Source organism: Genypterus blacodes, unplaced genomic scaffold (genome assembly GCF_046128005.1).
Source record: "Genypterus blacodes isolate CSIRO-AG114 ecotype Tasmania unplaced genomic scaffold, CSIRO-AGI_Gbla_v1 ptg000036l_1, whole genome shotgun sequence".
Lineage (NCBI taxonomy): Eukaryota > Metazoa > Chordata > Actinopteri > Ophidiiformes > Ophidiidae > Genypterus > Genypterus blacodes.
In genome coordinates, this window is record NW_027466849.1 from 3,993,997 (window position 1) to 4,010,542 (window position 16,546).

General features: G+C 46.8%; 3 protein-coding genes across 3 annotated transcripts; 1 reads left to right on the top strand and 2 right to left on the bottom strand.

Moving 5' to 3' along the window:
- Nucleotides 1–176: 176 nt before the first annotated feature.
- Nucleotides 177–7,378, bottom strand: katnb1 (katanin p80 (WD repeat containing) subunit B 1). Its single transcript, XM_076146952.1, has 20 exons — nucleotides 7,219–7,378; nucleotides 6,435–6,570; nucleotides 5,986–6,116; nucleotides 5,236–5,353; nucleotides 5,014–5,114; nucleotides 4,840–4,881; nucleotides 4,640–4,723; nucleotides 4,393–4,508; nucleotides 4,153–4,224; nucleotides 3,913–4,063; nucleotides 3,639–3,826; nucleotides 3,147–3,298; nucleotides 2,721–2,771; nucleotides 2,568–2,632; nucleotides 2,204–2,428; nucleotides 1,851–2,000; nucleotides 1,602–1,678; nucleotides 1,425–1,499; nucleotides 775–891; nucleotides 177–636 (listed from the first exon to the last, which is right to left on the bottom strand). Exons 2-20 carry the CDS (start codon nucleotides 6,472–6,474, stop codon nucleotides 504–506), a joined length of 2,088 nt encoding a protein of 695 aa, XP_076003067.1. The 5' UTR covers nucleotides 6,475–6,570; nucleotides 7,219–7,378; the 3' UTR covers nucleotides 177–503.
- Nucleotides 7,379–7,813: 435 nt separating this feature from the next.
- Nucleotides 7,814–10,907, top strand: cog8 (component of oligomeric golgi complex 8). Its single transcript, XM_076146909.1, has 5 exons — nucleotides 7,814–8,329; nucleotides 8,458–8,665; nucleotides 8,903–9,727; nucleotides 9,817–9,985; nucleotides 10,106–10,907. The coding sequence occupies exons 1-5, from the start codon at nucleotides 8,001–8,003 to the stop codon at nucleotides 10,498–10,500; spliced, it is 1,926 nt and encodes a 641-aa protein (XP_076003024.1). The 5' UTR covers nucleotides 7,814–8,000; the 3' UTR covers nucleotides 10,501–10,907.
- A 515-nt stretch (nucleotides 10,908–11,422) lies between these two features.
- On the bottom strand, nucleotides 11,423–15,463 carry nob1 (NIN1 (RPN12) binding protein 1 homolog). The gene is made up of 10 exons (XM_076146910.1): nucleotides 15,379–15,463; nucleotides 14,725–14,857; nucleotides 14,418–14,551; nucleotides 14,068–14,136; nucleotides 13,781–13,909; nucleotides 13,540–13,686; nucleotides 13,236–13,457; nucleotides 12,950–13,047; nucleotides 12,589–12,733; nucleotides 11,423–12,421 (listed from the first exon to the last, which is right to left on the bottom strand). Exons 1-10 carry the CDS (start codon nucleotides 15,445–15,447, stop codon nucleotides 12,152–12,154), a joined length of 1,416 nt encoding a protein of 471 aa, XP_076003025.1. The 5' UTR covers nucleotides 15,448–15,463; the 3' UTR covers nucleotides 11,423–12,151.
- Between the last annotated feature and the right edge of the window lie 1,083 nt (nucleotides 15,464–16,546).

The window sequence follows — 16,546 nt, forward strand, 5'->3', positions numbered from 1 at the left end:
TAGTTTTTACGGTTATGGTTTGGCGCGGAAAGCGCTTTTTAGTTGAATACCCCTGTGTTAGACTGCTCCTCAACTGTCAGACTGCAGACTCGATCCATAATCAAAGCCATGGTGACAAATTCCAAAAACCACAGAGCTGACTCCTGTTTAATCCTAACATTGGACTCAAGCACATAAAGGTTTGAAAACTTTATTTATAAATACATTATGAATAAGTACATTATGACTCTAAGTCCAGTGGAAAAGTCTGTGGGAATTAGTGAAACCATCAGTGAATCATCAGTGAAACACACAGAAAATCCATCACATCGTCTCTGTGCGTCCCCCAACGTGAACTGAAAAGTTTGTGTTTATTCTCAGGCTTAAAACGCTGAGGACAGTTTTCTAACAGGACCTTTGTGAAATAAAGAGACTGAGTAAAGACTCCATCTGTCGGTTCAGTTCCCGTAAAAGGCCAAGCGGCTGCAGGTGTGGAGGCTGAGGGCAGTCTATGCTCTGATTGGTCAGTCCAGTGATGCCATGAGCAGCTGTAGCTCCCTGAAGGTGCTGCCGTGTCGTCCCACCTGCTGCGCTTTGTTCTTCACCACATTGTTCAGGTTCTTCAGCTGTTTGTAGCACGTTTTACATTTCTCATGTCTGCAACAAAATAAACAATCATAAATAAATCATCATCATCATCAGTATCTGATCACATTACTGCCTCAACCTGGCTACAGTTACAAAACATTCTTTTATCTGAAATGTAAAGGTTTCAGTGTGCAGAGTTCAGCTCACCGTTCCTCTCTGGTGATGTCGACACCTACAGACGGCGGAGCCCTGAGCGTGTCTGAGATCAGCGGCCAGAAACGCGTTAGGATCAATTTCAGAGACATGCAACCTGTCTGTACGTAACTGCCAGAGTGAGACAGAAGGACAGAGAGAGAGGGAGGGAGGGAGGGACAGACAGAGAGAGAGAAGGAAGGAGAGAGAGCGACAGTTATACACAACTCCATTGTCTCATTTCCATTCTGATTGATGTGAACTTGTTTAAAGGGAAAAACTGATAACTCTCATGTATGAGGGCAGAAAAGGGGGCAGCTGTAACATTTGTCATCCATCGATCATTGGAATGAATGACTTCCATTGATCTGCATTTTGAAGTTACTTAGTCAAAAATGTCAAATAGAAAACCTAAAATAAAACAGAAAACCCTTGCAAACACAGCAAGCCTTAGAAGCCAAACAGAAGGCTGGAATCAACTCCAGCTGGTTCCCTTTGAAAACACAACAACATCCAGGAGGTCTGTGTGTGTGTGTGTGTGTGTGTGTGTGTGTGTGTGTGTGTGTGTGTGTGTGTGTGTGTGTGTGTGTGTGTGTGTGTGTGTGTGTGTGTGTGTGTGTGTGTGTGTGTGTGTGTGTAAGTGAGTGTTAGAGTGTTTCAGGCACCTCTCATATTTACTCCTCACCAGCGCCTCAATCTGAGGGAGGATCGACGTGCACAAATCCAGCTTCCACAGAGTCCTGAAAACAGCACAGGGCAGGATGGGAATAAGGTTGTGTTTGTTTAGATCTAGTTTTTGGATAGAAACAGGTTAGGAGAATGTGCGCGTGTGTGTCTCTCACGGTTTTAGGTTAACAATGTTTAGAAGGTCCACAACAGTGGACAGGTCATTCATGGACACTGCCATGTCCAGAGAGTTCTGAAAACGCGAACAGGAAGCAGTCATCATCTGCTGCATATTCTACTAAACTAATTATTGGTTCAATTAATAGCTAAATAAACTAAATGTGCAGCCATTTAGAGCTTCAATATCACAGCGAAAACATTTCAATGAGGGGGGCGTGGCGTGGACAGACCAATCAGATGCCTACCTTGACATCCCCGCCGCCCCAAACGCCTCGCACCTTCTCCAGGTTCTTGTGTCGGCTGCTCAGCATCACACACATGGTGTCGTGACCCTTCATGATTTGGGACAGAGCCTCTTCGTCGATCAGCGGTCGGCGGTTGTTGTTCGCCAACGGCTGTAAGTGAGAAAATCATCGGTGTGAATCATCTGGAGAAATTGATTTAAATTATGTTAAATGTATATACTGTACACTGTAAAATACACTGTTATCATTTTCATATTTTTCCGTTTCAGCGACATCGAACTTTAAGAGAAACCGCTCTCATATGATTAAAAAAACATCACTCGCATCGCTTGTAAAAACATTGGCGGGCTCACAGGCAGGAAGTCGGCCACGTTGAGTCCTATCGGCTCATTCCTGGTGGAGAGGACGATATTGGCGGGCTGAGGTTGGGCCTTGGCATTGGTGGGGGGGAGAGCCTGGGCGAGCTGCGGCAGGGGGGCGGGGATTAAGGGCTGTGGCTCAGAGGGGAGCGGGCGCTGAGAACCGGCAACCACAGTGGGCTCCACCCTCTGCACGGGAGTGGATGAGGCCAGAGGACCCTGACCACCAAATACAGAACAACGTCACAATAAAGGCAACCCAATCACACAAATTTGAAAAAAGAATGTAACTATAACAACCATCTGTGAAAAACAAATCTACTTTCAATCTGCAAATGATTCAAACAGTGTTTCTGACCTGCCGCTTGTCAGGAAAAGGCATGACTGCATTCTTCATTTGACTCGCTATGACCATGAAATCATCTGGGGGGGTTAACCAAAAAACATGTCTTGCAATCGTGGTACAAATTGCACGATACAAAGAGTTAAAGTGATGAAGGTGCATCCTCACCGTCCTCTGGCGGAGCGGGAAAAGGTTCAGACATCCTGGGAGGAGAACGAGCTGCAGGAGAGAAAGCAACATCATTAAAGTCAAATAACACTTCACTATAATAATGAACCTCAAACTGTTTCACTGTATTAGAGAACATCTATCTATCTATCTATCTATAAACAAAATGTAAACCATCTTACTATCATATTAGCCAAATAAAACCCTCTCATAAAATCTTTTTGCATTTCAAACTTAATGTAATTAAACTAAAGAGCAGTTGTCGGAACTGGCAACATTATTAAACAAACCTGAAAAAATCTTATGATAAAAACATAAAAACGTTTGTAAACACAAATCAAGAGCAAAGAATTTAAAACCACGCAGATAAAATCAAATCAAAACATCTGTAATCTCCAGCTGTCATCATTTTCACTGTCGACCTACAGATGGCTTTCTTTGGCTGGAAGATGGCCTTGTAGACCTCTGCGTTGTGGATCTCGGCAGAGGACTCCTTCTCCTCCTTCTCGTCCTCGCTGCTGGGGCTCCGCCTCTCGCCTTCGGGGCTCCGCCTCCCTGCCCCTAAACTCTGCTTCACCCTGAGCGACATCGCCATAACAACAGTTTAGACTCTGTGGAGCCACTTGCTGTCCACCGCCACTCACAGGTGAGTTCTTAGCTTAACAAAAAGTGCTGCATTAAAGCAAATCAGAGTAATTTTATGAGATATCTGATGCATCCACTCGTCTCAAATTAATCTGTGTCAAATAAAATATTTCATAATTCTGTTCCTCATCAGCAAAACAGAATCTGTTGTTGTTGTTGATGATATTATCAGTAGAACAGTCTAAAAGAAGCAACAAAGTGACACCAGAGCAGAAACTATTTCAAAGATCCTTGGCTCCGCATGTGGTAAGTTTGGAGTGCAATGTGTTGTACCTCTGGGCCCTGCAGGTGGTGGTGGGTCGCTCATAGCTCCGGCGCAGCGTGGATCCTTTGAGTGGAGGCTCTGTGAGCGGCTGGTTGTCCTGGATGACGCCGTGGATCACGGAACCGCCGCTCTTCTTCACCCTCTTCAGATCCACTACATAGGACGCCACAGTGGACAGCTGGTGAGACACCGCGATCTAATAGACGGACACACAGACAAGGCGTTTAGGCTGGAAAAAGGAAAAAACGTGTTGTTTTTTAGCCTGTAGGTGGCGCTGCTCACCAGCTGCTCGTTGCAGACAGCCATGTCGCTCAATCTGTCCCAGCCCACTTGCACGACATCGAAGCATCGCTTGGGCTCCCAGCCGTAAACCCTCAGAGAGTCCAGCCCGCCGCTGTACAGACAGCCACCGTCAGGACTGAACAGGACAGACCTGAGAGACCACACAGGTGGCTGTCAAGGGTCAAAGGTCACAACCTCACACCACACAAGCATTCTCACAGGGCAGCAAAAAAAACTCACTTGACGGGATTCGTCTCTCCCTCCAAAGAGTCGAGCAGTGCAAACTTCTCCAGATCCCAAAGCTTGATGGTCCTATAAAGCCACACACAGCGTGATCAGACTGTAAGCTAGCAGACGTCAGAGAGACGTCAGAGAGAGACGTCAGAGAGCCACACAGACTCATCCCAAACACGTAAACATGAAACCGCACCGTTTCATCAGAACTGGTCCAGTGCCGTCTGACATGTCGAAGTGGGTTACCTGTCTGAGCTGCCTGAGGCCAGCAGATACTCGTTGGGATGGAACTGGACCACGTTGACGGCTGCAGTGTGAGCGGTGAACTCGGTGATGATCTTCCCCAGGCTCAAATCCCACAGCTGACAGAAAAAAGACCACAAGCGAATGAAACACCGATGATCTGTCTGCATCCAACTGACTTTCATAAGAAGGAAGAAAATCGCTTGAAAATAAATCATATGTTATCATTGGCTGATTCTTCTGTTGGTACCTTGACTGTGCCGTCGTCGCTGGCAGAGGCCAACCACTTCCCATCAGGACTGAAGGCCAAACTCCTCACGGCCTGAGTGTGACCCTGAAAACACAACACAGAGCTGACAATCAGTGCTCAGAGCTCATCTAACCCCGCCCACTAAGTCAGTAAAGAGATTTGAGATCGCCGTGTTGCACACAAACACACACAACTTTTACCTTGTATCTGAACACACATCCTTTCCTCCGAACGTCCCAGAGCTGACAGAGGGAAAAATTGACTTTAAAACACAGAAATCAACAAGGGCAGGAAGTGTGAGACTAAAGCACGTAGCACGCCAACCCACACACCCACACACCCACACACCCACACACACACACACACACACACACCTTGATGTTTGTGTCCATGGAGCCTGAGGCCAGGAACTCTCTGAATGGATTGAAGACCAGGCTGGTGATGTTGGCGTTGTGTCCCATCAGTGTCCTTAAAACTGAAGACGGATAGACATACACTCTCCATGTTAGCCTCACAGTAACACTTTTTACAGACAGACAGACAGACAGACAGACAGACAGACAGACAGACAGACAGACAGACAGACAGAGTCTCACTCTTGGCAGCTTCCAGGTCCCAAACTCTCAGCGATCCGGACTGAGATCCAGCGACAATCTGTTCCTCTGTACTGCTGAACTGAACACACTCCACTGGGTTAGTGTGACCCGTTAGGTTCTGAGCAAACGAGAGAGAGAGAGAGAGAGAGAGAGAGAGAGAGAGAGAGAGAGAGAGAGAGAGAGAGAGAGAGAGAGAGAGAGAGAGAGAGAGAGAGAGAAAATATGAGAATTTTAAGTATTAATTAGGTAGTGTCACAACTTTCACTCTGCTGCCCTTTAGAGCTGCATTGCCGTGAGCGAACACAGGCTCAGGAGGGCAGGAGGGCCTCACTCTTTTTCTTGACCCCTGACCTTTGCTAATGGTTGCGGTCAATGTTAGCTGCCAATAGTGGCGATTCCTTGGCACCTTGTGTTGTACTTACTGACAGTGATGCTCGCTCTTCAGCAGGATAGAAATGATCATTTACAACTGTGACATCACTCACGGTGGCTTTATGGCGGTGCTAGGGTTTCAGTCACTACCATAATGTATTTGGTAATGCAAAAAAAAAAATTGTAAATGAAATGAAAAGCACCCTTTGAAAAAGTTGGACCCCTAAATGTTTAATACATTATCGTTCTCTATCATAATCACAATGAGGATATAAAGTCATCCTTTTAAAGCACCTGAATTAAAGCAAACAAAAAATGTGAAATGAAACCTTGGAACATCAATTGCTTTGACCTATGACAGTCCAGATGGGGTCTTACCATGATGCAGTTTGCCTTGCTGACAGCCCAGATGTTGACCTTGCAGTCGTCCCCTCCGGTGGCCAGCAGGCGTCCGGAGCTTTTCCCCAGACACACACAGGACACTGCGCTGGACTGAGCCTCAAACTCCTCTGAACAACACAGCAAGACACACTGGGCTGTAACAAGCCATACATTTAAACACATTTCTCTTTCTCGCCTCTTTTACAGTAGGATTATAATGGACAAACACTGTATGTATCGATAACTCAACTAATAATCTAAATAATTGATTGCGATCATACTTGTTACGCTTGAATATTCATATCCAAGCTCCTCACAGAAACACTTGGACAGCAAATATCTACGGGCGGGCACTTCATGGTGGCTGTGCATGGCGTACCAGGCTTTTAGTGCAAAGCGAGCATGTTTAATGAGATGGTCAGTGTGAAGTCTTAAGTCATACTCACGCAGCTTCCATGAGGTCTTGGTGGTGTTTGCGGCAGCCATCGCGCTGACGCTGGCTGTCTGTACGGGCTACTTGAAATGTGTGAGGTTAATTCATGGAGGAGCTCCGGGGCAGAAACATCAGCATCTCATTTTCCCCTGCAAAAATACACTTCAGAAGCTGGTAACCACAACAACGCCTGGACTTGAACCGCCCCGTCATTAATACAAACACATTTCTAACCAACCGTTAAACTGTCATACGCCGTAGACTGTAAACATTAAAGACAGAAGTCAGCTTGGAGTTATTTTGAGCTCTGCGTCAATCACAGAACTTCAGATTGTTCACATCGATGCTCAAGCGTGTGAAATATGAAGAAATGTTTCACTGTTCGGAATTATTTTTTCCTAACACCGTGAGGGGGGGGTCTGAACTTGTTGCTGGTGCCATGGAGATTGGCTGTGCTTCGTACATTTACACTGTTGCTTGAGTTCTCTTCGCATTATGGCTCATAATCACAATTTACTAGCTTGACGGTTTATTTAGCCGCCTTAGCTAACCAAGCCAGGTACATGTTACTTCTTCGGTTTGTTGTCTTTTTACAAAACCTACGCGACAGACTCGCCAACTCTCACATCAAAGTCGCTAGACCACCTGCGTTATTTAATTAGCATTGTCAATGAATGTTTGCTTTTACGTCACTAATCATGGGAGGCGTAACGGGCGTCGAGTCACTGCGTTAGCACGAAGCTAACCAAAGGTAAATGTTCTCTGCGCTCAAGCGAACTCGTTAAGCTAACACTCACCACATACGCGTTAGCTCCCTCTGCTGTCGCGCGCCTCTGTGGAAGAAGTGGAACTAAACTTCGTGAATTATCCCGGTCGGTCTGTCATAGCAGCTGGCCGCAGTGTTTACGGTCAGTGTGCTGCTCAGGTGTAGCTTAGCAACTGCGGCCACAGTCGAGCCAACCCTCACACGAAATGTGATTTCAAAATAAAAGCACACTGACACGCATTCTGACACAATAAGTCAAATATGTTTTTAATCAGACACCGAGACACCAAGCAGTGGCGCCTCCAGGAATTTTTCGGGGAGGCAGATGGGGCCATTGAAAATGTTGGGGTGGCCCACCAAAACTAAAACATATGTCGGGAGGCGAGGGGCGGGGGTGGTGTCCGTCATTTTCAACGGCAAGTGTTCGAAGGAAAAGAGAGAGAGAGACATATGAGGGGGGGCAGACCACCGAAATTGCTTCAAGCGCCGGTCTGTTTTATGAGTCATAGTTATTCGCAGGTTGGATGCACTGTATTTATTAACAAACATTCTCTTCCGTAGTGATCAGCAAAATACAAACACATAACTTTCAACTGATTAAGTATTTTACTCTGAAGGGTTAGGACCGGAGGTAGAAATCCTGCGGAAGTAAATTCCTAGGAATGTCTTCATGTGTTTTTCTAGTTGATCATTGAAGGAACCGTGACAATTTCCAACCAAATAAGCCCCAAACTGAAGCCACAGACCGGGCTCAGTGTGTGTGCTCCCGCGGCAGCATCAGCTGGAGTTTGACTTCGTCAACAGCGGGCAAACATGGCGGCGGTGGACGTGGAAGATGAGAGCGTCTTGGCCTGGATCTTCCAGCAGAGCTTCCCGGAAAGCTGGAGGCAGAACCCGGACTTCACCGCGTACCTGTCCGAGCTCTGCTCCTTCGGCCTGGACAAGCTGAACCGGGAGCCAGAGCGACTGGCAGAGGAGCGGGCTCAGATCCTGCAGCAGACCCGGGAGCTGGCCTTCTCCAACTACCAGACCTTCATCCGCACTGCTGACTGCACCGAGCTCATCTACCGTGACTTCGGCCGCGTCGAGAGCTCCGTGTCCCGGTTGCTGGACAAGCTGCCGGGCTTTGGAGAGAAATGCAGGTAAGAGCGAGAAGATGATGACCACAGACCTTAGACCAGGAAGATCAAGATGGAAATAGATCTGAGCCATCTAATCATACTGCTGTGTGTTTGTATCTCTGAATGTTTCTGTGCATAAATGTGTCCAGAGGCTTTATGAAAGAGGCAGAGCAGATTGGCGCCAGCCGGCGGATGAACAGCCTGACGTTGAACCGTCACACTGAAATCCTGGAGATCCTGGAGATCCCTCAGCTCATGGACACCTGTGTCCGCAACGGATACTACGAGGAGGCACTGGAGCTGGCGGCATATGTCAAAAGGCTAGAGAAGAAGCATTCATCACTGCCCGTCATCCAGGTGAGTCCAGGAGGTTGGAGGCAGGAGGTGGAATCTGTCTGTTTCACTGTTGAGTTTTTTGACTTAAAATGGGGTTAAAGTAGCACAGTAACCTTTTGACCTGAGCATATCGATATAGTTGAGCGTAAGTCTGCTTGATCTGGTGTGTGTTCAGGTTGACCCTTCTGTGTCTTATGAATGTGCAGTGCCTCTAACTGTGTAAGCGTTTATGGCGTTTAAATGAACATGGTTCTTCAGGGCATCGTGCGTGAGGTACGTCAGTCCACTCAGCTGATGCTCAACCAGTTGCTGCAGCAGCTGCGCAGTAACTCTCAGCTGCCCGTGTGCCTGCGTGTGATTGGCTACCTGCGGAGGATGGACGTCTTCACGGAGGCGGAGCTCCGGGTGAAGTTCCTGCAGGCCCGCGGCACCTGGCTGCGCTCCATCCTGTCCGCCATCCCAGACGCAGATCCTTACTTCCACATCACCAAAACCATCGAGGCCTGCCGAGTCCACCTCTTTGACATCATCACCCAGTATCGAGCCATTTTCTCAGATGAAGACCCGTTGACGGCCCCCCAAGGGGGACAGGTTGCGGTCAACGAGAGCGCCATCTTCTATGGTTGGGTGGTGCAGCAGGTGGCTGAGTTTGTGGAGACCCTGGAGAGGGACCTTCAGCGGGGTGTGGGGAGCCGTTTGGACTCCTTGCTGGGACAGTGCATGTACTTCGGCCTGTCCTTCAGCAGGGTGGGTGCAGACTTCCGTGGGCAGCTGGCACCCATGTTCCAGCGGGTGGCAGCAGACTTGTTCTGCAAGGCCGTGCAGGAAGCAGTGGAGAAATTCCAGGAGGACATGAACCTGTACACGCTCATCGCCCTGCCCTCTGTGTTGGGGGGGACCATTCCAGCCATGACACCAAGCACCCAGCCTGGCACCCTGCAGCCCCCCATGGCCCTGTTGGACTTCCAGCCACTGGCCTGCTTCCTGAACAACATCCTCACCGCCTTCAATGACCTCCGGCTCTGCTGTCCCATCAGCCTGGCAGAGGACGTCACCAGGGCCCTGGAGGAGGCACTCAAGATGGTAAATGCACCTTCCAATGCTTCGTTTGGTTGAGCTGCCTTCAGGTACTGAGGCTTCATCTCCATCTGCACCACTGTATTTCCTCTCAGGTGACCCGTCAGATTGTGGTGTTTCACCGGGCGGAGGAGACGGCGTTCAGCGAGCGGGAGAAAGACCTGTTTGTCCAGTTCTGCTGCTCGTACGCCGAAGACCTGCTGCCCTTCATCAACCGCTGCCTGCAGGTCCTCTTCCCTCCTGCACAGCTCGCTCTCATTCTGGGTAAGATCTCGAAATGGTTCCCGATTCGCGTTGATGCGTTGGATGTCTCGAGTTTCATTCTATTGCTGAAGGAATCCTGAAAAAACAAGCAAATGACTGACCTGTTGTTTTTGCGTGCAGGCGTTCCTCCCACTCAGCTGCACAGGTACAGCAGTCTGGGCCGCGTCGACCTCACCGACGTGCTGCAGCCTCTGGACTTTGTGCTTCCTCAGAGGGAAACGGTGGTGGCTGAAGTGCTTGATGTCGCTGCAGCGCTGAGCAGCCTCACCACTAGCGAGCTGTTGGATAAAGAAGTGATAACGGAGGCAGACCCTGAGCTCGACGCCGCCAAAAAACAGTCTGACCCTGAGCCTGAACTCACCCTGCAGCAGACTGACCCTGCCACAGAGCAGACTGAGCCTGACCTTGACCCTGACCAGACTGACCCCAAAGATTCTGAACTCACAGCCACAGAGCTGAAGACTGAGGAGCAAGAGGAAGAAACGACAAAGGATGAAGAGTTTTCTTTAGACTAGCAGCCTGAACAGCTTAGTGATTCTGATATTTAAATATTTATAAATATATATATTCTGTTTTTCCATGGTGGCTCCAAAACAAAAAACATACAAGAGCGAAACACAAATGACCTATACTGAACATTAGAATGCAATCATCTACTGCAATATGTTTGTTAATGCAAGTTATTAAAGGTTTTTAATTCAGGCTCTTTGACATCTAAACTAATTCTACGGATTTTCAGAAATTTTAAACTCATTGTCAAACAAACAGATCCAAATTATAAATGTAATATCTGATAATTTGATATGATACATTACCTGAAATGCCAATGTTGAATGTTGCCATTAGGCCCATCCTTTACCATTAATGATTAAATGAATTACAAATGTTCACTGCACTAGTTACAATAAATTAATTTCTTTTACATGGTTAATTTACCTACTTTTTATTTTGTTGTAGCCTATTGCCGCTGTGCTTAATAACATGTCTTGCATATGGGGGGCTTTGGCTAATGGTATATAAGGGGCCTTATCATGGAAGTTTGGGAATCTCTGCACTAGTTCATGCCTTAAATGATTACACAGAGCTGACAGCCCCCCACACACACACACTCTGAGGTCACCTGTATGAGGAAATGTGTCCCAAAACTCCCCACGGTGTAGGTGCCTTCATTGATCGTCTCAAGGGAAGAAGAAGTATCCAGATGTCGTGTAAACCTCCCTCTCTCCATCTTCCTCAGATGGCTGAACCGGTGGCCTGGGATGGTTCAGCAAAGACGGGAGGCTGAACTGCACATTACAGAGCAGGACTTTGAAGCAGCAAATTTAAGGGATCATCTGAAAACATTTTTACTAAAGTGTCTATATACACATTTAACCATGATTGTGTAATCAAATCCTGATTCTGATTAATAACATCACTCTCACACTGCAGTAGAGCAGCAGCAGTCATATTTTATTTGAACAACAACAGTATAGGTACATTGTGTCATTAAGCAATTATCAACTAATGTTGGATTCCTGCAAGTTTGTTTACAACTCATCCATCAGATTCTCCATCACTGTGATCGAGCAGTAAGAGCGAAGCAAGCATCAGGTCCCTTAACAAGAGTTCAGATAAATGTGGAATAGAATTAAAACAGATTAAAATTAAGCTTCATGTTGCTTCTGCTCCTCCCTGTGCTTCATATAACAGTAAGCAGTAACTTCATCTGTGTATTCAGGTAAAGGATGACAGAAGACATGTCGTTAGGTGGAGTAGAGGGTGTGTTTGGTAATTGTATCATGTGACACCAAAATGCCTCGTTTCCTCAGTTTGGTTCTCTATGGCTGCACAGGCATTTCATCATAACCCAACAAACATTCACTTGATGTGTTTGTTGGTTTTCTTCACTTCTGCCATGGTTGTTTGTTCGGTCATGAGTCCTGATCCAGATTATTGACCCACAGCTCACTCAGTAAAAGGATATCCTGCTTCAAGTGTCGCCTCACTGCTGAGATATAGAGCGTATAACTTGTGCTTTTGTTTAGAGGGACAGAGAACAGAAACAGAAACCTCCATCTAAATGAAACGTGATGAATGTCTGTAAGAATGAGTGCCAGGTTTTGGGTTTGTATCCCGTTTCTTCCTGGCTATGGGAGTTTGATTTTCAGAATGTCAGTGCAGTCTTCACTTCTTCTTGATGAACTTTTTGCGGGTGGCGTTGGGGTTCGTCCGCTTCCTGCCGCCGCCGCTCTGGCCGTCTCGGATCTGTAGGTTGGCGGCTCGGCTGTAGATGTCGTTGTCGCAGAACGGCGATGTTCCAGCCACGTAGTCCGGGTTGAAGACGTCGGTCTTCTGCCGGGCCTTCCGGGAGAGGCGCTGCTGCGGGAAACGCTGGTCCTCCACCAGCTGAGGGTTTCTGGTGTGCTTCCCACCCTGAGGCAGCGGCAGAGAGAACTGAAACACAGCGGGAGGCAAAGCTTCATTACTCTCTTTGGTCTACAACCTTTTGACAACTTCTTAAGATTTGTAATGCAACATATCAATGTTTCATCAGCGCAATAATTCAAGTCACTTTTTTTTTAATCAGAGCCCCTTTGTCCCTGTGTGTCTCTGCGTCTCACCCTGAGTCCTCTGGGGTTCAGCACTTTGGGATTTTTGGAGAAATGCATCTGCATGTTGCCGTCCTCCCTGACCGTCACTGCCAGCTTCTTCAGCGTCTTATTCCCACAGTGAGGACAGAAAACTTTGTTCATGTTGCTGGTCGTTCTGAAATCAAAAACACATTTAACGTTTCAGCATGGCAGCATCAAACATGAGGCCAGAGCGAACACACACTCCACCTGGACCCGGTCCCCAGAGGAGGAAAGGTTTTCATGTGCATGACCCAAAACGGCGGGTAAGGTTTCAAGAAGAGCAAAGCAGTTAGTATGTTGTTTATGTGCAGCCTCTAGGGGGCACTCAGTCTCTCTTGAGTGTACTTACTTAAAGCAGGCATGGCACCTCAGGACGTAGTTCCTGGCCTGTTTGATCAGCATCCCGTTGATGGAGAGAACATGCAGCCCCATCTGAATGAGTACGTTCTGAAAACACAAAACCTGCCGTTAGTCCTTTACAATGGATCCTGAGGCAACTAAACAAATGTAGCTCAGCTTGTTTGGCCCCTTTCATGTTGTGCATTAACATCCGTGGACAACAGAAACAACTTTCTGTGAGCAGCAGTACTTTGACTCAACATGGTGACATTATCCTGCAGTTGACGCTTTGTTACCTGCATGGCAAAATCTGTGGTCACGCATCCAACGGTGACATCAGCTGGAGCCGTCCAATCACCTGATTCCATCTTCACCTGACTGATGTTACTGGGGGTGATCCAACCACCTCCATCATCATCTTCGTCATCATTGTCATCGTCGTCGTCCTCTTCAGGCTCATTCTCTTTGTCTTCATCTTCTGTCCGTGACCTCTCTGATGTGTTGTCTGATGGGACTTTCTGCAAATTAACCAATCAATCAATCAATCAATCATCAGGCATTGACAGAAAACTAACAACAGCTTAACCAAAATCTACTGACTAGCAGCTCCAGCAGGTCGTCGTCAATGGACGGCAGCGGCTCCCTCCAGAACAGAAAGTTGTTAAATTGTTCAGGGTCGTCTGCTGTGGACACGCTGCTCTCCGTCTGTTTGGATTTCTCGCTCACACTTGAACTTTTCACCGGCCCCTGAAAGAACAATTTAAACAAAAGCTTCAATCTACCACCCCAGGGAGGCGCTGTTGCACCATAAATGCTCCTGCGATCTGTTCTTCTTACTGACCAGTAAACGTAGCAGATCGTCGTCGATGGAGGGCAGCGGCACTCTCCAGAACAGGAAGCTGTTAAACTCTTCCGGGTTAGTGGACACATCTGTTACAGTCTGCAGGCTGCTTGAACCTGAACTGGACTTCTGAGGAGAATAAGACAAAATGGTTCAACATGACATTAAATGACACAATGTTTGAGTGACATCAAGAAATCCTCTACATGTAGAGAGAGTTTGACCAGCAGCCATTAAAGAGCACCTGCAGGCAATCAAATGACTCAAAACTCCTCCACCCATTTTACCTTGGGAAAGTGGAACCCTGCAACGTTGACTGGCGTCTCTGGGTGGCGCTGTGTGCTGCTGACATTGACCTACACGACAGAACGTACACATTAAAGAGCTGCTCTGGGATATTCTGCCCCCATTCACCTTCATGCCCAGCTTCCCTGGTATCACATTCCCACATCCCCCCCAACACCACCCTCATCCCACCTCACAGTGCAACGACAGACTTTCTACCTCTTGTCTTCTATTCTTCTATCTGGGCTACTTGTTCACAGCATCATTGCAATATTAAGAATATTCTCATCCAACACAGAGAGCGGTTGAGTGAGAATCCCCGAGCCGGGCCTCAGATCAGTGCGGGCATTACCTTGACATCGGGCTCGGTCTTCAGGTGCTGTGAGCCAAGGTGCTGCAGCTCCAGCTGGTAGGTCAGAGCCAGGACTTTGATGTCGGTGGCCGACAGACTGGGATAGTCTCCAGTTTTCTTTGAGAACTCCGTCACTAAGCAGAGGGGACCAATCAGACCGACAGCATTCAATCAGAGAACTGAACCACACGGAGCTTCAGGACTTTCATTAGTTTGGCTGACTGAGTGCATTCTGGGTGTAGTTTAGTTAAAGTTGGTTTATTTGACCCGGATGTAGATGGATGGACTCGAGTGGGGCTTAAGTTACCTCGCTGTATATGTTCAGTGTGCGGCTCTATGAAGTGGAGCTGGTAGGGCAGGAAGGCCAGACTCTTCCTGGTGGGTTTGTCTCGGATCTCATTGACTACGTCTTTCAGAGTGTAAATGTTCTTGCCGATTTCCTGAAAAATATAAAAATGGAAAAAAATGACAGCCGAGTTCTTTCTTCCTGAATTGGAAAGAGAACTCGTCACATTCACACATTAGTTTGTGATATAGACACACTGACAGCCTGCCAAAACGTTAAATCCGCCATTTATCTGCAACTTCGCCTTTTAACTTCAAGTATGAACACAAGTTAGGACGTAAATATGAACGTAGAAGACGTCGACATCATGTTTACGTTAGCTTAAGATGTTGTACAAGTAAGATATAAGCAAGTACACCTCGATAAACGTTCGACTAATTTTACACTGACCTACCAACTTAGGTGACATAACATTAAAATAAGGAGATAAATATGCAAATCGCTGTAAAGGTTTATTTCTGTTCGCAGGTTTTGCTGCTGGTAGCCTGGTTAGCTTAGCATCATCCACAGCCTTGTTACCGTCTTTACTTCAGACTGCAACCTCGCTGGTTGATTGTTTACTTAATGTTACACATGAAGAAATAATGTTTTAGTGAAATAAGAGAACAGCCTCACGTGTAAAGGAGCTTTCTTCAAAAACGCTCCAGCATCTGCGACAACATGCTCTACTAGTGGAGGCGCCATCTTGGATCGAAATCTTCCAGGAATGACCAATCAGGAGCGAGAAATCTGATGCGGCAACCCTCTTCTTTATAGGCTTTATTAATGACTTGGGCAGTAACATTAGAGGCGAGTGCTGCCACCTGCTGTACCGGGATGGCAACGAAGCAAAATCAAGTCTATCTCATGTCAACAATGACTCAGTTTATGACAAATTCCTTAATATAACTATTTTATATGGACAAGTATTTATTGAACCAACCAGAGTACAATCATTAAGTTCAGTTCAATGATTAATTGATTGATTGATTTTGTACTCTTCTGCCGAACATACATTTTTCTAATTCAGATCTCGTTCCCAACGGCAACCAGAAAATAGAATGACCCGCAGTGGACTATGACTTGTTTTTCATCACTTGCAGCTGTGGGCAAAGATTACAGTGTGTTGCTGTGTTTGGAGTGTGTTTATTAAAAACGTGAATACAAAATCCAGACTGTAGAAATCTACAGCCACATTAAGGTTTGTTCAATCAGAGCCAAAGAAACAGAACAAGCATTAGCCGTTTTCAACAAACAATTTCCTCCTGTGTCACATCACAGCTCAGCACCAGATCAACGGCTACAGGATCAATTATTTTGAGGTCAAAGGTCATCTGTTGTTCTTGGTGTGAGGACAGCGGGCTGCAGACTCTGGTTGAAGATCTCTTTGTTCGATTCAACGAGCAACAAGGGGTTTTTGCCTTTTAGGGCAGAGGGTCGGGTTTCATCGACTTCGGCGAAGAAAAAAAGTCAAGCAGAAAAGCTGAAACACTTCATACATCGACACACACCCAGCACTCCGATTATTGGTTCTCATTGTGATTAAACACTGAAATGCGATGAAGTCGTATACATGCACAGGATCAGCACGATGCTGTTGCTCTCAGAGTAAACATGACGTGTTGCATAATTGCAGCATGATGGGAAGTTGCTCTTTGAGGAAATGCACACGGGGTCAGCAAACTCCACATCAGACATTTACACTGGAATAATACAGATCTGTTACTCTGAGTAAGCATACTATTGTTTGTGTCGATTTCAATCAGATTAAGGTGTATACATGACGTTAGAAAAAAGCCAATAT

Coding starts and splice junctions, on each gene's coding strand:
- nob1 (XM_076146910.1), bottom strand. CDS start 15,447: ATGGCGCCTCCACTAGTAGAGCATGTTGTCGCAGATGCTGGAGCGTTT. Junction 13,458..13,539: donor ACGACCTGCTGGAGCTGCTA/GTCAGTAGATTT, acceptor GTTAATTTGCAG/AAAGTCCCATCAGACAACAC. Junction 12,422..12,588: donor TGAACCCCAGAGGACTCAGG/GTGAGACGCAGA, acceptor GCTGTGTTTCAG/TTCTCTCTGCCGCTGCCTCA.
- cog8 (XM_076146909.1), top strand. CDS start 8,001: ATGGCGGCGGTGGACGTGGAAGATGAGAGCGTCTTGGCCTGGATCTTC. Junction 8,330..8,457: donor GGCTTTGGAGAGAAATGCAG/GTAAGAGCGAGA, acceptor AAATGTGTCCAG/AGGCTTTATGAAAGAGGCAG. Junction 8,666..8,902: donor CATCACTGCCCGTCATCCAG/GTGAGTCCAGGA, acceptor ATGGTTCTTCAG/GGCATCGTGCGTGAGGTACG.
- katnb1 (XM_076146952.1), bottom strand. CDS start 6,474: ATGGCTGCCGCAAACACCACCAAGACCTCATGGAAGCTGC. Junction 2,633..2,720: donor TCCCGCTCCGCCAGAGGACG/GTGAGGATGCAC, acceptor TAACCCCCCCAG/ATGATTTCATGGTCATAGCG. Junction 1,679..1,850: donor GGGGCGGCGGGGATGTCAAG/GTAGGCATCTGA, acceptor TCGCGTTTTCAG/AACTCTCTGGACATGGCAGT.